The 20733-nt window shown below is 38.7% G+C and overlaps 1 protein-coding gene across 1 annotated transcript in view; it reads right to left on the bottom strand.

Moving 5' to 3' along the window:
• The window catches only part of tlcd3a (TLC domain containing 3A), a 36157-nt gene extending 16837 nt beyond the window's left edge, over positions 1-19320 (bottom strand). Inside the window, exons 1-3 of the mRNA XM_044221366.1 lie at positions 18942-19320; positions 8469-8555; positions 3448-3667 (exon numbers count right to left, since the gene is read on the bottom strand). Coding sequence (XP_044077301.1) covers positions 3448-3667; positions 8469-8555; positions 18942-19063 — 429 coding nt within the window. The 5' untranslated portion in view covers positions 19064-19320. The remainder of the gene's footprint in view (positions 1-3447; positions 3668-8468; positions 8556-18941) is intronic.
• Between the last annotated feature and the right edge of the window lie 1413 nt (positions 19321-20733).

Below are 20733 nucleotides of genomic sequence, written 5' to 3'. Positions count from 1 at the left end.
TCTCCTATTGTTGCCTGCTTCCTCCCTTGCCCTCACTTAACAACTGACTGTATTCATCCATTCAAATACTTTTTTCCATGCTTTGACGCTTTCATGTATATTGAGATCTTTCCCTGGCTTCCATTTGTCCTCTAACACTTGTATCTCAGCAGAAAACAACCTGCACCTTTCATTCTCTCTTCCTGTCCATTCTTATTGCATCTGTCCATTTACAAAACTTACAATTCAAGGACGTAAAAGAAAACAATAAAGAATCATTTGCTGCTATTTGTTCAAAGAAAGTAATCAATAATTAGGCTACTGGCTTAGTGTTCTCTTTCCTTTCCTGCAATATACTCCCTTGAGGCCTGAACACTTGTTATTCTTTTGAACTGACCAAGTTGGACTGTAACATTTCCTCCCATGGAACACACAGTCAGTCAGTGAAGTATTCCACTCTTGCATAAACTGAGTTTGACCAACACTTCAGCACAGGGATTTAATCATAAAGTGCATACTGGCTCATCAGTGTAATCCACCTCTGATGTAACCAAGGATGTTAAGGCTGGGATATGCTCGAAAAGCAGGCTGGAAGGCCAGGTGAAAAGTCTACTGTCCTAGAGAGGAGTGAGACGATTAAAAGTTCAAACAGGGATAATAGTGTATGATTTCGGACAATCTTTCCTTGAAGGCATTCACAGCGTTGCAGATCTGAAAAGTGATGTCTAAAGTATGAAAAAAGAGAGCTTGAGGCTACATCCACACTAATACGTTTTCATTTTAAAACAGCATTTTAAAATGAAAACAATCTCTGTACACACAAGCGTTTTAGCACAGTTTCAGAAATAATCTCCGCCTGAAAACGCACATCACCTGACCATTCATGTACACTGGGCATGCACGTGCTGGTGTAAACAGGAAGCAGAATGTCTACTCTGCGGCTGGTTGCTTAGTTGCAGAAAATACTAGTAAGACCAGAGATTTCTTTGCTTGGACCAATGACATGGTGACAACAAGGTCAGCAACGTCTGTATTTTGTTATCCATGTTGAATTAACCACTGGTTGTCAAGGCTGATGTAGTTTGTAAACGTAATAGGGGTGTGACGAATCAGGGAAGGACACGTCGTGACTGATAAGACCCAATCAGGAAGCGAACATGGGTGTCTGCGTCATTGTTTTCAAAAGTCTCCGTTTCCACCCGTCCAGTTTTCAAACTAAAACGGGGTCAGCAGCATTATTGAAAGTCACCATTTTACGGGTTCGAAAATGCCGGAGTAATGTGAATGTAGCAAAAGTTATGCGTTTCAAAAGTAAAACGTATTAGTATGGATGTAGCTTCAGAGAGTTCAAACCCTGCCTACTTTCACACCTCTATACACCTGGCATGATTGCCAGATTGCTGGGTTTCAGAAAGTTACAGAAATTGTAAAAGTACACAGACGCCTTTACCCTACTCTCAGGAGCCACAATGTAATTTCATTTGGACAATTTTAGTATCACCTGATGGTCTAAACTTCTGTTTCAAAGGATGTTCCATCCTGGTAGAAACTGCGGGTTAGGGTAACAACCCTAAAGAGTCATATTCACTAAATATATAGTTTGTTAATTTTTAGTCTAAGCTAAGTGATCGCATCGCTGTTCAAATGCACTTCAGTACGTACAACAGAAAGTGAATCATCATTAGCGTCTTCTTCAGTTCAGTACTAAATTCAGTCTGTTGCTGGTTCAAACTGCTTTTGTTCAGTTCATTACAAAACTAGGCCTGTAAACGCACTCTTTGTAAGGTTAATAGCTCAGCAGCTGCTTATAACAGAGTTATCATAACATGATTGTTTCTGTGGCTCTTGCTGTCTTTCAGTAATCTCCTAAACAGGAATGACCTGTGTATCGCAGCTAACCTGATAATCATGCTTTCAGCCACCATTGAGGGGAACTCCAATTCAAAAAGTCACTGATTCGGTCAGTGACAATGGGGATTCAGTATAGTCAGTTCAGTTTGAAGGTTGAGTGTAAAAGACAAGTTCATACATGTACTGAACACCTCTTATTAATGCAATGCAGTATGTAAGAGGCTTCAAACCGTGTGTTCTGAATTTTGTTGAGATTATCTGTTTGTGTGTGGCACATCTGAGGTATTGTATACATAATAACGCGGTGATATAATAAATGTTTTGAGGAAAAGGTAGATTAGCTTGTTTGCACACTAATGTACTTCATATCACGTATATTTTACATTACTGCCAACCACTTTCCAAAGCATCCAAACACTTTTTAATCCAAACATATTGCCTTTCCCTTACATTCCAGGCAGCCTTGAGGTCCATTTATATCAGTACAGGTTGAAACCGGACTTGCAAGTCAGAAAAATTACTTGATAGATAATCCATGACCGTGAGCATCATGCCTGTTTTTTTTTTTGTTGCCACTTAAGTAATCATTAGAAGATAATGCATCTTAAAGCAAGGATTGATTTGAAAACAATGCATTACATTATGGCACACACTAATAACGCATTACTGGCAGTGGACACTACTAAAAGAACACATAAGTTATTATTTATGACAACTCTTCCAGCAGATTTGTGTACCATACTGATATAACCAGAATTCAATGGCTGCCTGAAAGGTAGAAAAAAAACATTCAAAATCATAAAAATCACTACACTATGCTTTGAAAAAATGCTCAGGAGTAATGTAATGTATAATGTGAACAGCAGTATAATCCCTTTAGCTCACACATGGACACCTAAATTCAGTAGGGCTGATTAAAAAAGTGAATAATAGCCATTACAATTTCCTAAAGTGCAAGTTGACATATCAGAATTCCTTGTTTGTTCCGACCAGCAGTCAAAAACCCAAAGATATTAAGTTTACTAACATGAAAAAGAAAACCCCCCAGCAAATGTATATTTGAGAAAGAGGAAGTTACTTTTTCTTATTTTTGCTTGAGAAATGACTTAAACAATTAATCAATTACAGATTAGTTTTCCACTAATTGATTAATCAACTAATCATTTCAGCTCTAAAATTCCATAAATAAAATGTTTCACTTACTATTAACAAAGCAGGCTAGTATCTGCATTTTTGGTTTTTTAAATGTACACCATACAGTATGTGCACAGGTAATGCAGTAGCAATAATAACCCAAAACAATGGAGCAAACTGGTGTCAGTCACACACTGAACAACCCAATGAGATCCATGACAGTTGTAGTAAACAGCCAGTAATCCCAGAGCGTAGATTAAGATTGTGATCTGTGATGCTAATCATTTTAGCACCAGCACTGCAGGACAGTGATTTCTACCAGCAGCTAATGCAGCAAGCTAGTGATCCATCACCACCAGTGCTGCCTGCATTACATTCAGTTTTGATCTCAATTATTGGCCTTGACTACTGACAACAAGACTTCATCAATACTGCCTCAATCTCGCCCTCATTTTTCTCACCATCCCTCCCTCCCCTCCTCACCAGTGTTACAGGCAGCAGGATAGTGAGCAGGGCGATATGATGCAACACCAGCAGGAACTCTCTGCGGACGAAGGAGTTTATGGTCCTCAGTGAATGCTGCTTGTAGTCCTCGTGCCCTTTGATGCGGAAGCGGTGGTAGTGACTGAGGTACATGGCGAAGATGTCGTATGTCATGTAGGGCACACCGTACCAGATGACAAAGTAGGTGGCCAGCCAGTGCCTGAGGAAGAACAAACAAAATACATCTAAATAACTCAACATCTGTACTCAACATTTAATTAATCATATTAAGATTCCTATCTCAATTCACGCTTTTGTCTCATTTTCATGTGACAATGATTTTGCCATGTTTGCATTAGTGGCGAGATCCACTGGATCAAACAAAGCGCTACCAAAATTCTCTGTAAGCTGTATCAACAAATGACAAGTTTGAGTTACTAAACGTGAAATAAAACGTGCACAAGAAGAGAGGGGTACGACATCAAACGTGGGTGAGAAACAGCAGAATGAATGTGGTGAAAGAAAAAGCTTTTTAGGGACAACAAAAATGCGGAAACCCTGCGATGAGTTCTGACAAAAAATAAATTGCAAAGTCTGCTGTGTGGAGTCAAAACACCACACAGAAAAAGTAACAAAAAAAGAATAAAAAACTAAACAAAACAAAAAACAAAGAATATGATTAAGTAATTAAGGCCAGGAAAACTTCATTGTAAAATCCCTGTCGTCGATCCACTGCGGGAACCTTAAAAGACTACAGAGACTAAATGTTAAACTAGACAAACGCTACTCAATGCCCTCCTGCAACTGTTTTTATGTTGTGCTACCTTCTCTAATGTTACACATTAACATTACATTGTAGAGCAGCAGTCAAGGCAGAAATGCAAAAAATGCATCATTTTGAGGCCGCAACATATTTATGGTCAAACTAAACTATGAAATCATACACAAGCCTGACTGTCTCTTTTTATCGGTAATTACTTTACCATGAACAGTCTGTGGTTACCAACTGTGTTTTCCCTGAGGATCACACAGACTGAAGCAGGCACTAACCTGCTGGTGTTTGGAGGTGGAAAAAATGGTTGTCAAAACAAGGGATAATCTATTATGAAAGCAATCTCCCTTCATAACTGGACTAGGCCTCAGTCTTTTGGGGAATAGGCTACATCTGGCTATAGGTGAACTGTATATTAATTACATTTTTAAAATTACACACAGGAAATTTTTGTTCAAAGGTGCTCTGAAGAGCAGACAAGAGACTTATTGGATTATTCTTAAATTTAGCGTTCATGTAGTTGCATATAAGTTGTGTGTTTAAAAAAAGCATTAATGATCATATATTTTTTATTTTTTTAAAAATGGTGTCCTCAAGAATCATGTAAAAGAAAAATAAAATTGGAATATGAATTATGAGTAGGAAAAAGTTTGATTCTCATTTTGACCAGAATCGTACTGCCCTACTAAAATCAGTCTAACATAATGTAAGCAGGCCAAATAGGCCATCTCACAGTCAATGGTAAGTTAGGGTGATTGATTAAGTAGTATTATCACAGCATTCAATGCCAGTAGATGGTAAACTGAATGACCTTTAGTTTCAGTAGAAGTAAACACGAACAGATACTTATACCTTGTCTCTCTAACATAAGCATGCAAAGGCTTAGATGGCTGCAGCACTCTAATAAGCGCCGATTACAGTGATGGTTAATTATGTGGACAGAATGGAGTAAAGCTGCAGGGCAGAGCTGAGCTACTGGCCTCTGACCTCTGACGGGGCTTTTCAGCTCTTAAGGTCAGTGAATGGAGATTAAGAGTAGTAAGGCACTACAAACAGCTCAGGGTAGAATGAAGGCTACATGTGTCGATTCTGTAGTATATACTGTATATTTGCTGTATTAAAGGCAATGGAAAATACAGATGAACTGTTTTTGTAAGCACACACAGAGAAACACTCGTCTTTCCCATATAAATGTACCTACAAACCAACACACTTGTATACTTCCTCTGTGCTGCACCTTTCAACTAATCAGACAACTGCTTTAGGATAAATTCAAGGTAATCTGGAGGAGCCACTGACCAAAGCAGGAATGATATTAAACCTACTTGTTCATTTGGCTATATACAGTAGCTTTGCATTATTGTATTTTTTTTAGGATGCAGCATGTGTAATTTTGTTTTGTGCTATTGAGTAGTACTGTAAAACATTAGTGTGTAGAGCAGCTATATTTCTGCAGGGTTTGTGAGGTTGCACTATTTAAGGGATAATTCCAGTTTATTACAACTTTGGCTCTTTTTTGGTAGCCTTAGGCATTATTTCTATTGGTTAAAATGACATTATACTCAAAGTCAATTGCTAATATCTGGAAACATGGTGACATCGCTAAAATGAAGCCGATGGGGCAGGAACTCAAACAGTGAGGCGACCAGACATTTTCTAAACCACTTTATTTGGAGGTAAAATCAAAAGTAATTGCTAGGGTTCGACTGATAAATCAAGCAAGCTAGACACATAGGCCTCCTAGCTTATCGTAGATATATCGGTATCAAGCTACGCTACATGTCAGCTGGTAAGAAAGAAGAAATTGCAGTATAGACATGCCAAAGATACTGTATGTTTCAGGTTGTTTAGAAACAATGACAACAGTAAAATGTCCAGCTCAGTACATATCTTGGTCACAATAAAAAAAATTAAAAAAAATGTAGGGGATCCTTCAAAAAATGTTCATGCAAAAAAAATTAATATTGGCCAGTATATTGTCCATCACATTTAGCGATATACATATTGATATCAGTACCGGCCTAAAAAGATTAGTTGGGAACTAGTGAGTGCTCCCAAAATGTTGGCAACAATCCCTTATTGCACAAGAAAACTGTCTGCGCAACTACGGAATGTACGGTGGTTAAAATTTTAACCAGGGCCTGTAAACTGTGATGTATAAAATCTGTCTGCTCGTGTATCTTGTCCAATCTGATTATCTTTGGTTTGATGTTGCTGTGTTCCCAGATCTCAGATATTAGCTTGGTCAGTACAATATTATTATAACTGATAGGAATGATGGCCACACTATAATAAACCAGAATTTTCCCTTGAAGGCTTATCCAATTTTTTGTGACACTGGGTATTGGTCAGTTTAGCTGTTCAGTGATAAGAACACGACACCAAAATAATCCTCGTTCTAACATGGGGTATAATATGCTCCATGCTAACACACTCAACATATTGTATGCTAAAGCGTCAGGATGGAGCATACTCTCTGTATAAAACTCCAATACCGTTTCCTCAGTATAGGAGGTTTTTCCACAGCAAAACCTTGTAAATGTTACTGCAACTGAGGAAATGAAGGCTAAATGAAGTGACAGATTGGGATGGAGTATTAGGAGTATTCATGGATCTGACTCTGGAGCATGTGTCTGATAAGCTCCAGGCCTTGTGCACGTCACAGGACAGCAGAACTGAGCAGCGTTGTGGAGGAATTAAGCCCTGTGGGTGAAGGGGAGGGGCGGCGGAGATTAGCAGCCTGAAACTGGGCATGCCGTGGTCTGGCCGCTGACTCAGTAGGATTAATAGGCTAGCACTAGCTTAGCGTCACACTTTCCTACACTGCACAGGGAGGCTAATGCTATGCTAACACTATCTTGCTGCCAGGTGGCTGATGTGGAAGCAGGGCTTGGATGAAAGCAGCTAGCTGAATAAGAGTAGGGTGAACTGTCCTTGTAAGGAATATGGAGGGGAAAAAAATATTTTTGTGGGTCCCTTTTTTTACCCAGACCTCATTAAAAATGAGAACTGCACATGGCATAAAAATTGCTTTAGCATTGAGAAACCACTGTGCTGCACCTTCTCCACAGACAACACAGTCTCATGGGGTAAAGCCTATGACGTATCTATGACAGAAAGCAGTACAGTCAACTTGCTAGCTGAAAAGTGTGTAGTAGAAAACTCTCTAGTACAGATATAGCACAGCGGTACAACTGTTCTTCCAGGATATTTAGGGCAGCCTAAACCCTGGACCATCCTTGTGTTGGTACACAGATAACCCTTGTTTCCACCCTAGTGCAGCCATTATCCCATAGAGACTAGGCTGCTAGAAACACTGTTGCAAATAGACAAGAAAAGTGGTGTCTTAACATCTTTTTTTGAGTTCAAATTCACACCAGAAGTGCAGTAGCATACAGTAATAAACCTATGCAGTGTGGGTGTGCGGGAACATGTGAATTTCACCATCTCTAAGTGGTTCTCTAAGAGGAAAAAGCCAGCAGAGAGGTTTTTAAAAGCAATATATCATGTTTTGTCAATGTGACATTGAACTGTGATGCAGCACAATGCTAACAGTGTGTTCACACATACAGATACAAAGAGGAAGGCGGTTTCTTATCTCTCATGAACCTGAAGCTTGCAGATGTGTGCGTTGAGTGCAATATTTACATACTTAGATTGGGGTTATTTTCTCACGTTGCCACAAATCTGGAGCACGAAGAAATAGTCCATTTTCAGAGTGATGTGCTTTCATGCATAGATTTTTTAATTCAAACTTGTTAAAGCTACAGTATATCATAGAGAATTGGGAAGACATTTACCGTGACAATAAGCTTTTCTTCCATTTAGTTTGAAGTGCTTTTAGCTAGTTGAGTGGAGTGGAAAACTACTATATTTTTCTGTTTCAAGAAGTAATGAAAACGAACGTGATTTGGTTGTCGCCAGGCTGTCGCTACCATGCGTCAGAGGACATTTGCATAAAGTTGAACCTCCCTCAACTTCCCCACGTCAATGAATGGCATCCTGGTGCGTCTCCAGTGTGGAGTCTTTGATCTTATGAATCCCACTGTAGTTACAGACAGAGTGGGAAGTCCTCTTCTAAACTTAACCATTTTTTATCTTATGACTAAACTCAAAGTTCTGATATGGCCCTGATGGGTGCAGGTAAGAAAGTGTAATGATTGAGTGGGAAATCAGGGGGTTCAGAGGTGTATGGGTTACCACTAGTAACCACTGTTTCACGAAGGGGATTAATGACATGAAGTCTTACCTGTCGTTAATGACGTTGCCCCGGCATGATGACACAACGATGACTCCTGCCGTGGTTGCCATGATGGCGTGGATGGAGGACACCACTCTGAGAAAGAGACAGACAGATAAATACATTGAGAGAGAAAGGTCATATAAAGTGACTGAGCCAACACATTCATAAACATTCATTAATGAGACTCTGGTGGCTCACAGCATGTAATATAAAATTAGGGTATTTCTGTCTTGTGTTTTTAGCCATGCTAACCATGGCAACGTCAGTCTGTCGGTCCACCACTTTGGTCTAGACTCATATCTTAACAACTACTGAATGGATTACCATGGAATTTTGTACAGACAGTCGTGTTCCCCACAGGATTCATTTTAATAACTTTGATGATCCTTAACTTTTCTAGCAACATCATCAGATCACTAATGGCATTCCCATCAGCCTCAGCGTACTGTTCAGTGCTTATTAGAAAATGTTAGCATGCTAAGATGCTAAACTAAGATGGTAAACATTATGCCTGCTAAACATCACGTTAGCATTGTCTTTGTGAGCAAGTTAGCATGCTGACATTAGCATGTAGCTCGAAGCACCACCATGCCTACAATAAATACAGCCTCACAGAGCCGCTAGTATAGCTGTGTGGAATATATTTTTATGTTATCATCTCTGGTTTTATTATATGGTATTGATATCTTGGTTGGTTTTCAGTTCTGTAACATACTGAAGGTCTACACAGACCTACTCTTTCAATTTCCATGTTTATAACACTGGTGTATTGATGTTAAGCAAGACTCCGCTTGTCCCCATTATCTCGCTTTAAAAATGAACCAAATTTGGTCTTCTTGATACAAATATGAATAATCTCAGAATACAAAATGCATTACATTCCCATAGCTTTTTGTCTTGCCATGGGAGTAAATGTTGGGTATTCCTCAATTAGACAAAGCCTTTATCTATAAATTATGACTATGACACTCACTGGAAATTCAATTTTGTGTTTTATCTCTGATCTCCAGACCATCGTAGGATACGGAAACCTTCCACTGAAACACAGTTTCATCAAACATTCTTTAGGGTTATCAATATTGAAAAACAGGGTGACAGCTGGTGGTAGGGAAACCCTGGGATAATTCAGTGAACTGTACAAAGAAAAAGAGGTTAGCCACATGGACTAAGTGATATCTGATATTAAATGAAAGGCAGATTATTTGGTACACCTGCCACATTGGTCTAACCCAGTGGTTCTCAAACGTTTTCTGTCATGTCCCCCTTCAGAAGGCAAAAAAAGTGAATTCCCCCACCACACGTAAATGGACAGAATTCTTATCAATCGTTAACAATATTGTGGGAGCAACAAATGAAAAAGGAGCCCAGGTGAATTCAATTGACATAAAATAAATGATTCAGGTCAGCACTATAGCATCAGCAAACTTGTTTTTTTATTTCCCTACATAAATCATGTTCATTCAGCTTAGTTCCACTCCATATTTTTCACCTGGTCATCCACACCCCCCAGTTTGAGAACCACTGGCCTAACCCATGAAATTATATTTGATATGTTGGCCTATCCATGTGATTAATATCTCGATGAGCAGGGTACAACCTGCTAAATCTAGGTCACGTTTTTAACAAGTGTCCCTTCAGGTGAACTACTACAGCCGTCAGACCTACAAGTTCAGTGTACCATCATGGGATTAGCAGTGCTTGGCCTCGACTTTCCTTGTCTATAAACAGACCTGTGACATAGGAGAACTTGGTAGATCTCTATTTGAAGTGTCACTGTGTGAGGTGGCATAAGGCTTACATATCATTTATAAGTGTTGCACCTATCTTGAGAGTATACTCACAAATCATGAACTTGTGAGATGTGTTAAATAACTTGTACATTTAATACAACATTTTGAGTGATGAAAAACCATTACTAGGCCTGACTGTGTTGTGTGGCTGTACTGAAAAAACTTGATGAATGTTCAGTTTTCAGTGAGGGAGATGCTGATTTTTTTCCTAATGGTTCAAAATAGTTAACTTCTGGCCATTTTAAACAGGACGTTGGATTATATTACCAATTTGTTCAAAGTATGAATGGCCGCTTTTGCTTAGACAAGCTCTCTCCCTGGCTGTTCTCCAACTTGGCAGCACTGACAGTAAGCTGCTTTGAAATCAGAAAACATGTAATTCATTCCCCGACACTCACTGCAGCCATAAGAGACAGTTGCCCCTTTAACACACCACTGCTTCTAAATGTTTCGACTTTTCTCAGCACCTTGTGGGTCTGGTTTAAATCACCACCTACTCATCACCACCCACAGCAATGAATGAAGACAAACACAGGTTACCTTGTGAAATTGCATCTAGTGCAACATTGCTCATTACAGATGAGAGTCTTGTGTGGGCTGGAAAGAAAACTAATTTTGAATTTATACAATTTCTTGTGATTTGTAGGCCTTGTTTAGGATTAATACTGTCCTAGGACAGTACTAAAGCGATTTGAGCTGAGGACTATTAATTCATTTTACCACTAGAAATTAATCATATTTGCATAAACACCCCTCCTGGACCTATACCTTTCCAAATAGAAAGGATTATGGAAAAAATCATGGGGTTTGATGGTCTAGATTGAGTCTGTTGTTAATTATTTTGCTTTTAAAGTAACTAAATAATGTAATTCGGGTTGTTTAAAATAGTTTTTAACTTAGTGATGAATATGAGACGACGGGTGCTTAAGTCTGTTCACTTTCTTCTTTGTAAAACTGCAGTGTATTGGCAAGTAAAAATGTTGAGTTTGAACAACACCCATTTTGGTTATTATTTGAAGCTTCCACTATCAGTGTCCAAAATTAACTTTTTGACTCTCCGGCCAAGGGGACTGGTAGATAAAAAAAATCCACCGGCCATATTTTTTACAGGCCAAAATTATAAATTGCCTTTTTGTGTCACATATACATTCATTTCAGTACATTTCATTGCGATAATAAGATATTAAGTTGAATACAAACTTAAAGAAGAGGCCAGAGCAAAATCTGAATCAAAATTGTTTTAATTTGTTAATCAATTAAAGCCTGAATGCAACTCAAGAAGTCTTGATCTCAAAATAAGGATCAAACATAAAAGTAATCGGTCAAACACAGAACTTTCACATAGGAGACTGAGGTTTGTTTCCCATGTGAAACCAATAGTCAACGTAGATTGTTTTAAGTAGTTATTTTAACCCAAACCATGATTTTTTCCCTAAACCTGACCAAGTAGTTCTGGGGCCTAAACCTAACCAAGCTGCAACCATCGCCTGAAATGTTTCAAAGCAACCTTTATTTTGAAAGTCTAACCAAACGTTGCATATTTATTATTGCTAACTTGACTGCAGAATGAGAACGTGTTGAAAAGGTGACGCTGCCACGGTGGACCGGCGTGTGTATTACACGCTTTGGCATGTTACCGGGTTGTTAATTTCGCACCCTGTCCACTAGTCAAAAGTCAGAAATATAACCAATTACGGTATTTCTTTAAGATTCTGCCGCTAGCAAGGTGATGTCAGTCAGCTGTTCTGTTTATCAGTTTGTTGATAAGTTATCTCAAAAATTAGGGGTCAGACTGCCATGAAATTTGGGTGGATGATTCCTAATATGACTAATGACTTTTCCTCATCAACTATCATCAGGCCAGAATTTGTCCCTGACATGGTATCTCAAAAAACAAATTACTGAATTTCCTTGAACTGTCAAAATGACCTCTTTGTACACAAGTATCAAAATCTAATGTCCAGTTTGGCCAGTTAATGCTCCCTGGAGGATGAACCATTTCTATTTTCGGCACTCCACAATCTTTGATATAGTTCAAGTTAGTTTGCTCAACAGTGCATACATGATATCTCATAAGATATCTCATAATTCACTGAGCACATTCATGCTCCCAAAGGGATAAACTCTGTTGATTTTACTGGCCACATTCTTCTAGGACCACCCTAAGGGCAATTTTTACATTTCTAGCTCCTCTACTGTAAGGGTCTGAAAATAGCAAAATTGTCAGTATGCTGTTTGTCAAAAATGATTTTTCAAAAAAAGATACCTGTTCCAAAAGGGACTATAAGACAGTCAGACCCGATTTAAAATAGACCTGAGGATAATTAGACCTGATCCAAAATACAGTCGACGCAAACAGACCCAAATAGCTAGAGAACACAAACACTGGCAGCAGCATGATGCTCCATCACTTAACGAGCATCTGAAGTCAAAAAGAGCAGCAAAACATTCTTGTCCTTGTCATTTTTCCTGCACTTCACAGTACACAGTCTGTCTGCCTCAAAAAACAAATTTTTCCCCTGTGGTGACAATGACGCACCACGTGATCGGAGCTGATAGCATATCCCCATGGATGCACTTGGGTACTGGACATATTGTCACAAAGCTTAAAACCCTAGCCAATACAATTGGACCCTACCCAAATCTGGTTAGAGTGAAAATCATTTGGACCCAGCCTAACTCAGGTCCTGGGTCAGGTCTCACTTAGTCAGTAAGAACCAAGAAGACCCGTGAAATCCTCATAGCGCAAGGAAAGCGTAAGACATTTAGTCCTGTTGTAAAAGATGACTTGTTTTACAAGGCCAATAAAGACTTCTTTCTTTCTCTTTCGTAACGAGTTATAGTGTGTTGCAAATGGCAAGACTGAGAAACAAAGAGTGTATTTGTGTGGTTTCCTGCTTGAACCTGCTGCCACCTCACACCAATCTCCATGGGAATGCAGCCATGACACTGGCATCGGCAAGGCAACGAAGGCCATGTGACCGGCAACGACAAAACGACAGGGCTGAGCTGGAAAAGACTAACTGGCCTCTCTCTCTCCTACGAACTCTACCCTCCCAAACACACACACACACATATTTTACCCCCACGCCTCGCTGCCTTCTAGGGCAGTATGGTCACATACTGTATCACAAGACCCAGATTTTACACAGCCCATTCATTGTGTGTCCGCCAATAACCCCCTCTCTCTCTGCTAATGAAAGGTTGAGGTTGACGGGGTGAGGAGCGTGCGGAGGGGGAAAAGGGAAGAATGCTTTTCTGCCTTGTTCGGCAATGTTGTCTTTTCTTTCCTGCTGTGTCAGGCCAGTGAACAGCCTCAGCTTCCCTTTCACTACAACCAAGTCTTCCATCTGACTGTTTCGTTATACACGGACCACTTGCTCTTTCATGTTCTGTCACACACACAGAGTCTGACAGTCAGGAGAGGTGGGTTGTTTTTTTTTTTGCTCCTCCAGTAAATGGGCTACGTAATCTGTAGTTCCATTGGCACTGCAGCAGAGCGAAAGAAAAAGTGACAGCAGAGGCAAAAAAGGGTAAAGTGCATTTCATGGCGAGAAGGAACTCTCTCTCTTTCACAAATCCCTCCCTATCACAACTCCTCAATCGCAAATAGTCGTAAATAAACACTTAATCAATGAGACAATCGATAGAAAATTATCTTGATACTTAATCGATTCACTGTTTAAATACCAACTGGTTCCAAATGTGACAACTTCCTCGTTTTGTATCATTATAAATTTTAACGGACAAAACAAGCAATTTGGGAAATTCTAATCGGCATTTCTCACAATTTTTTGTCATTTTATGGACTAAACGATTAATCGCAATGGACAGATTAACCAATCATTAATTGCAGCCCTATAGGTGGGTAAACTATGGCCTCTAGTCAGTGGTCATCATAAGGCAAACAACCATTAATATTAAGAAAAATCAACATATTTTTAGAAAGGCATCAATTCTTTTAACTATTAAAAGACACTTCCTTCATGTAACTAACAGCACAGCTATATAATGTAATTAATTTTCCCTTATAAATATGACCTCTGAGAAATGTACTGTTTAAAGTTCAGATTTTCAGAGGCATTGATTCAACTCTGATCATTTTAAGGCTTTGGATTGTGGTGTCATTGTACTGGACTCCACCATAGTCCTTGTTTTTAGCTGTATGTCTATTTCTGTGTAAGTACATTGAGAGCAACGAAAAACCAGTCAAATACTTGGCCAATAAAGCTGATTCATAGTGTTAGGTGTACCTAGTACTTTGTCCACCCCCTTTTATATATGGGGAGGGAAAATATTTGTACACAATTTTATATTTAGTACACATTACATATATTTATTGAGTTACAATGAAGAGTTAACATCTAATTTACTGTGTTCTTAAAGTAATATAGATTCATGTCAATTTAAGGTGTTTGGCTGTTGATCATTTGAGACCCGCTGAACAAGTAAACTGTGTAGAGGAGGTAGCACATACAGAAAGGTAGAAAGCATTCTTAACCATCTAGGCTACCATCAGTCCTTACATTAAGAGCACTGCTGCCGTATGAAACTTAAAAGGCATACGGTAACTGTGGCCATGAGACTCTTAAGCTTAGAGTGTGTGCTGGGTGATGTTGAGCATTATAAATCCTCGTGAAGTCAAGTGTTTTTCTTGAAAGTAGGCTAAGGTGGCACCTGGTACTATATAAGATTGTTTCAGTTTGCATTTTTGTTGCTAAGCTCTGATTGCTGTAGCGTTTCAGCATTGCCAAGCTTCTTAGAGATCACCTGTCAAACCAGTAATGTGACCAGTACTATTACATCTTTTTGTCAACTCAGTCATGTTGCTAATCACTTATTACCCACTTCTCTCTTTTCCAGACACACTAGACACAAGTTCTCCTTATGTGGCAGACCTAGCTTTTACTGAAGGTTGACTTTTTGTGGAAAAAAAACCAAAAACTTGAGTGCAAAGTACAGCTTAGGCTGATGATTATGTGAGATGTACTAAGATGGCCACTGGATGATTAGAGCTGAAACATTTAGTCGATTAGTCAAAAATTAGTAAGCAACTATGCTGATTTTCAACGAATCGTCATTTTTCAAGCACAAATACAAACTGTTACCTGGTTCCAGCTTCTCAAATGTAAGAATTTGCTGCTTTTCTTTATTGTTTCCGTAAACTGAGTATATTTGGGTTTTGGACTTTTGGTCAAAAAAACAACGAAAAAAAAAAATGAATGTGAAATGAAGTGACCATGGGGTTTTAGGAAATTGTGATTGGGTTTTTATCAACATTTAATCTAAAAAATAACTGTCTGATGAACCGGTAATGCAAATAATTGCTAGTTGCAGACCTACAGATGATAAACCCAAACACCATGGCCTTTCCTTTAGCGCCACTCTCACACCAAAATGTATATATTTTTGCCCCACGACTGGTAAGAATAGCAAAGATGTCTCTCTATTTTTCATCCTTTGAACAATTTTGTTTAGAGCATTACAGTCTCACAGTTCACCACACTTTTTAGTGACGCACAGACCAGTTACAAACTTTCTTTGCTGCCTCTCAACAACTGTTTGTGTGTGGATTATCTTTTTCTGTGCTGACTGAGGATTATTCTCACTTCTTATTCAACAGTTTGTTTGTTATAACTAATGGTTATACTGATACTGATGAAATAATCCTCACTTCACTCCATTAAGAAGTTACAGCACTGACACAGCCCACCATGACACTGCATATCAGCACAACCTTAGTTGATGATAAACTCCAAACAAAAACTACAGGAGCCTTTGAAAAAATCCTGTGTGTGTCCCTCATTACGACTACAGTGTTTGTGAAAAAAGTGGGAAGTAGATGAGAAAATAAAATAAAAGCGGATTCACATCAGTGACTCTGGTCACAGTGTGCAAGGCAGTTACACATCTGAATAGACGGAGTTTAATGAAATGACAACATCTTGAGGTACAGAATGACAAAGTAAGGTGTTGTTTCCATGCATCCTGTTTAATCAGTCATAGAAAACAATCTCTTGACCACAACTGCAAGAAGCAAATGCACCCCGCCTGCTTCATATTAAAGGGGCATTCCACCAATTTCACACATGTAAAACAGTTTACTTATCATACTACTCAGCCTGTGAAAGCAAATTGTAAAGGTAAATTCTCACAGAGTGGCATGAATTGATGCAAAGATGCGCCTGTATGAGTTGAAAACGTTTCAACTTGAGCAAAAAATGTGCGCTAATCCCAGGGCTTTATTAATCGGCTTCATTAACGTACAGAGATAAGAGGAAAAAGGAGAGACTGGAGGGAAATAACAGAAAGAACCTGAGTTACTGCTGACTTCTGAAATCAGTTGAACACAAACACACACGGCAAACTCCCCATGACACTGCTGCTGCATCCATCGCTAGCTAACTTACAGCTAACGTACAGATGGTACATTGGCTGTTTGGGTCCAGCGGTCAAATTTGTGCGACTTTGGGACTTCAAATGTTTTTCGCAGAAGGCTTGCATTAAGAACTGGAGACGTGGAGTTTAAAAGACATGGGCACCGACTATGCAGAGAGGGTTTAATGTTTAATTGTTTTAGGAGCTTGGCTTCCACTACATCAGTATCCCTTTAACCCACAAACAAATATTGCATGCTTTCATATCTGTGTTAAGTGATTGGTATCATAGTAAAAAAGGGAGTGATTAAATGGACATTTCACAGTTGTGTAAATGTTTGCTACCTCACTAACTACAGTAACCTAATGTATTACTTCAAACACTAATATATATATAAAAAACTGCATTATATTACATAAATAAGCTTCAAGCTGTTAACTGACATGTATTGTCACCACATGTATTTAATTGGAGGCAGAGGGGCCTGCAAAACTGATCATCAGCCAATCAAGGAATTGAGTTATTAATATAATAGTCAAATGGATACAAACACATCTATTTTAACAAGATAAAATTTGCAAAGGGCAAGATGAAATATATACACTATATTAACATATTAACATTTTGTGAGAAGAAGAAAAAAAAAATCACACAGTGACTTATTAGATAAAGGACATTTACACAGGGACCTGGTGTATCTGCTTAAACTGTTCCACCAAAATCAAAGACACGAGCATGATCCAAGCTTGGGACCTGTGTGGCAGGGTAGATACAGTAGAATCTAGAGGCTGGTTTAGTGGTGAACAAGCAGTGTGACATCCCCTGAGGCATGGACGCTTGTAAGAACAACACTTTCCGTTAGATGAGCATTAGTAAATTAGTAGAAGCCTTATTCAGGAGTAGGGTTCAGTGTTTTCCAGTGCATAGCTAACACAGCAGTCGGCCCTGACCAGAGCTCAGAGGAGGATTAGCAAGAGTGACAGCGTACAAATGAGCACTGAACTGAGCTGTGCACATGTGAGCAAGTCATACTGACCCACACACATAAACAAACTTGGGATGCACCCATTGTGAAATTCAGGGTCAATACCGATGATTAAAATAACAAATTGGCCTATAGCCAATGCCAATGTTTTTTTGTTGTTGTTTATTTTGTTTTTGTTCTTATTTATTCCCCCTTTTGTTCAAAGAAATCTTCATTATAAAAAAACATAACTGAACTGTTTTAAAGTCATTCAGCCCTTCATTATACTATCTTTGAATGAGCATAAATTCAATCATACAAATTTATTAAACAACCTTTAAAATAACCTTCTTTCACATGAAAAAGATTCTTTTAAAAAAAATAGCTGCTTCAAAAGCAGTTTTAGCCTGCTATACAACAAATACAAATAACCAACACAAAATTAGCCAGTGCAAAATTGATGCGAGACAACAGATGAACATGAATGTGAATGTCACCCTATTTGCAGACAGCAGTCAACAAGGCGAATACTGGCCGATACCGATGTTCGGCCGATATATCGGTGCATCCCTAAAACAAACTATATCAATTATTACTACTTTGCAATGCAATACCCACAAGATGTAAAATTATTGAAGAGGCTGCAGATGTAACGACTTACTTTAGTTTGTTCACAAATTTAAAAATAACACGTGGATCAAGCTCAGGTTTGTTCACATAACAAAAAATGTCACTTCCTATGTGGACCAGTTATGAGGCCCCTGGTGGATGAAAGGGTTTAATGATGTCAGGAAAAATCCAAGGCTGAATTACTGGATGTGAACAGTCATGAAAACATGCATGTTTGTGGAACTTTTGAGTACTCGTAGATATACTATATCTTTCAAAGACAGGACCATTTTCATACACACAGATAAAACTTAACGTCTAATAGCATATCTGTCAAGACTCAGTGTGCACCTACGCTTTGGCATCAGTCTTCTATGATATCACTTTAGCATTTCTATATTCCTACAGGGACCCATAGTTTAGCTGTGATATCTGCAAATCATCCTTGTAATGACTCTTTGGGGATTACTGTGCCCATTTTGTCATAATAAAAACTAAATAAAAAATAAATAATCATTTGCAAAAAAATAAATACACTGGCAATGCAATTTCAGTAGTGGTCATAGTAATACATGGAAAAAAATAACATACTGTAACAGCACATTAAGCTAACTGAATGAGCGAGATATGTTACTAGCTTCAAGCCACTAAGCAAGGTCAAATGCTATAAATAAGCTAAATGCTAGGTGTTGTTTTGTAACGTTATGTTGTGTAAAGTAATGAATTTAGCTAGTTTACCTCTCGCTGACCAGCACCACGTCGGCATCGCTCCAGTGTTTGAACACACACGGCAGGATTCTCCTGAAGGCGAAGAAGAGACCCGGGAAAACTACGGCGCCACAAGCTAAAACTTGCAACATCCTGCCTTTATTTTCCTCTAAACCTGCCTGGAGACCTGACTCTCTCCCCTCCGCGAGTTTCGCCCGTTTACATGCGGCGGTGAGGCATTTTCAAGAGGCCGGGGGGTCGGTGTTTTTTCACCGGGAACAGTCAGTCCACCATCCACACACACGCATACACACACACACACACGCATACACACACACTGCTGAGGCTCAGCAGCAGCAGCACCACTGTCGAGCTAAAGGCAAGGAAGCACACGGAACTTTCTAGGGCGACTGTCAAAATAAAAGTCTTGACCCGGCGCCGGAATAAAGGTGGTACTTCCGGTGAGAGGGTTCACACAGTAAAGGGACATCGATTTGTCAGCTCACTCACTAACAGATGGACGACTTGAAAATTAACTGTTTGGGTTATTGTAAGTGATGGGGTTTTTATTTTCTGGTTAATATGCACAACAAGACTATGCATGTACTGTACATAACCACATACCTCATGTATACAAAGTAATAATAATAATAAAACTTTATTTTTAGAGCACTTATCAAAACAAAGTACAAAGTGCTTCACAACAAGAGAAATAAAATATCACAGTGAATGACGAAATATAAAGAAATAAAACACATAAAATACACAAAAGCAATAAAATAAACAATAAAACAGTGAGTAACCTATTACATGAATCACTCAATATATACTCTGCATGCTTGCATTCAGTGGTGGAAGAAGTATTCATATCTTTTACTTGAGTAAAAGTAGCAATACAATGGTGTAACAAATACTTGTTACGAGTGCAAGTCCTGCATTCAAAATTGTACAAAAGTATTAACATTAAAATATACTTAAAGTACCAAAAGTAAAAGTACTCATTATGAGGGATGGCCCATTTCAGAATAATGTCTATTATATTACTGGATTATAATTACTGATGCATTGATGTGTACATCACTTTAATGCTGCAGCTGGTAAAGGTTTAATTAGCCTATTTTATATACTGTTGTGTAGTTTATGAATTTTCCTCTGCAGATCAATAAAATCTTATCTTAACCTATAATAATACATCATAATTTTTTTGTTGATTATATTATAAAGTATTGATCTGAATCTGAAAATTAACTGAAGTTATCAAATAAATGTAGTGGAATAAAAAGTACAACATATCCCTCTGAGATGTAGTAGAGTAGAAGTATAAAGTAGCAGAAAATGGAAAAGTAAAGTACAAGTATATCAAAATTGTACTTAAAGGGACAATTCACCCCAAAATCAAAAATACAGATTTTTACTGCTATTTATCCATCTAGATTGTTTTGGTGTGAGTTGCCGAGTTTTGGAGATATCTGCCGTAGAGATGTCTGCCATTTTTTAATATAATAGGACTAGATGGCACTCAGCTTGTGGTGCTCAAAGTGCCAAAAAAAAAATACATTTGAAAAACTCAACAGCAATGTCTCTTTCCAGAAATCATGACCCGGTTACTCAAGATAATCCACAGACCTTGTTGTGAGCAGTTTCATGTAGGAACTGTAGGTAGAAAGTCTGATTAAACCAATTAGAGAATTCCACTGCACCTGGCCTCACCCTGAATGACACAGAGATCAGGGGTCTCCTGCACGCAGATGACTTAGCGTTGCTTTCACCCACTAAAGAAGGTTTGCAGCAGCACCATAATCTCCGGCAGAGGTTCTGTCAG

Source organism: Siniperca chuatsi, linkage group LG14 (genome assembly GCF_020085105.1).
Source record: "Siniperca chuatsi isolate FFG_IHB_CAS linkage group LG14, ASM2008510v1, whole genome shotgun sequence".
NCBI classification, from domain to species: domain Eukaryota; kingdom Metazoa; phylum Chordata; class Actinopteri; order Centrarchiformes; family Sinipercidae; genus Siniperca; species Siniperca chuatsi.
The sequence above is the reverse complement of the archived record's forward strand: the minus strand, read 5'-3'. Positions and strand labels throughout refer to the sequence as shown.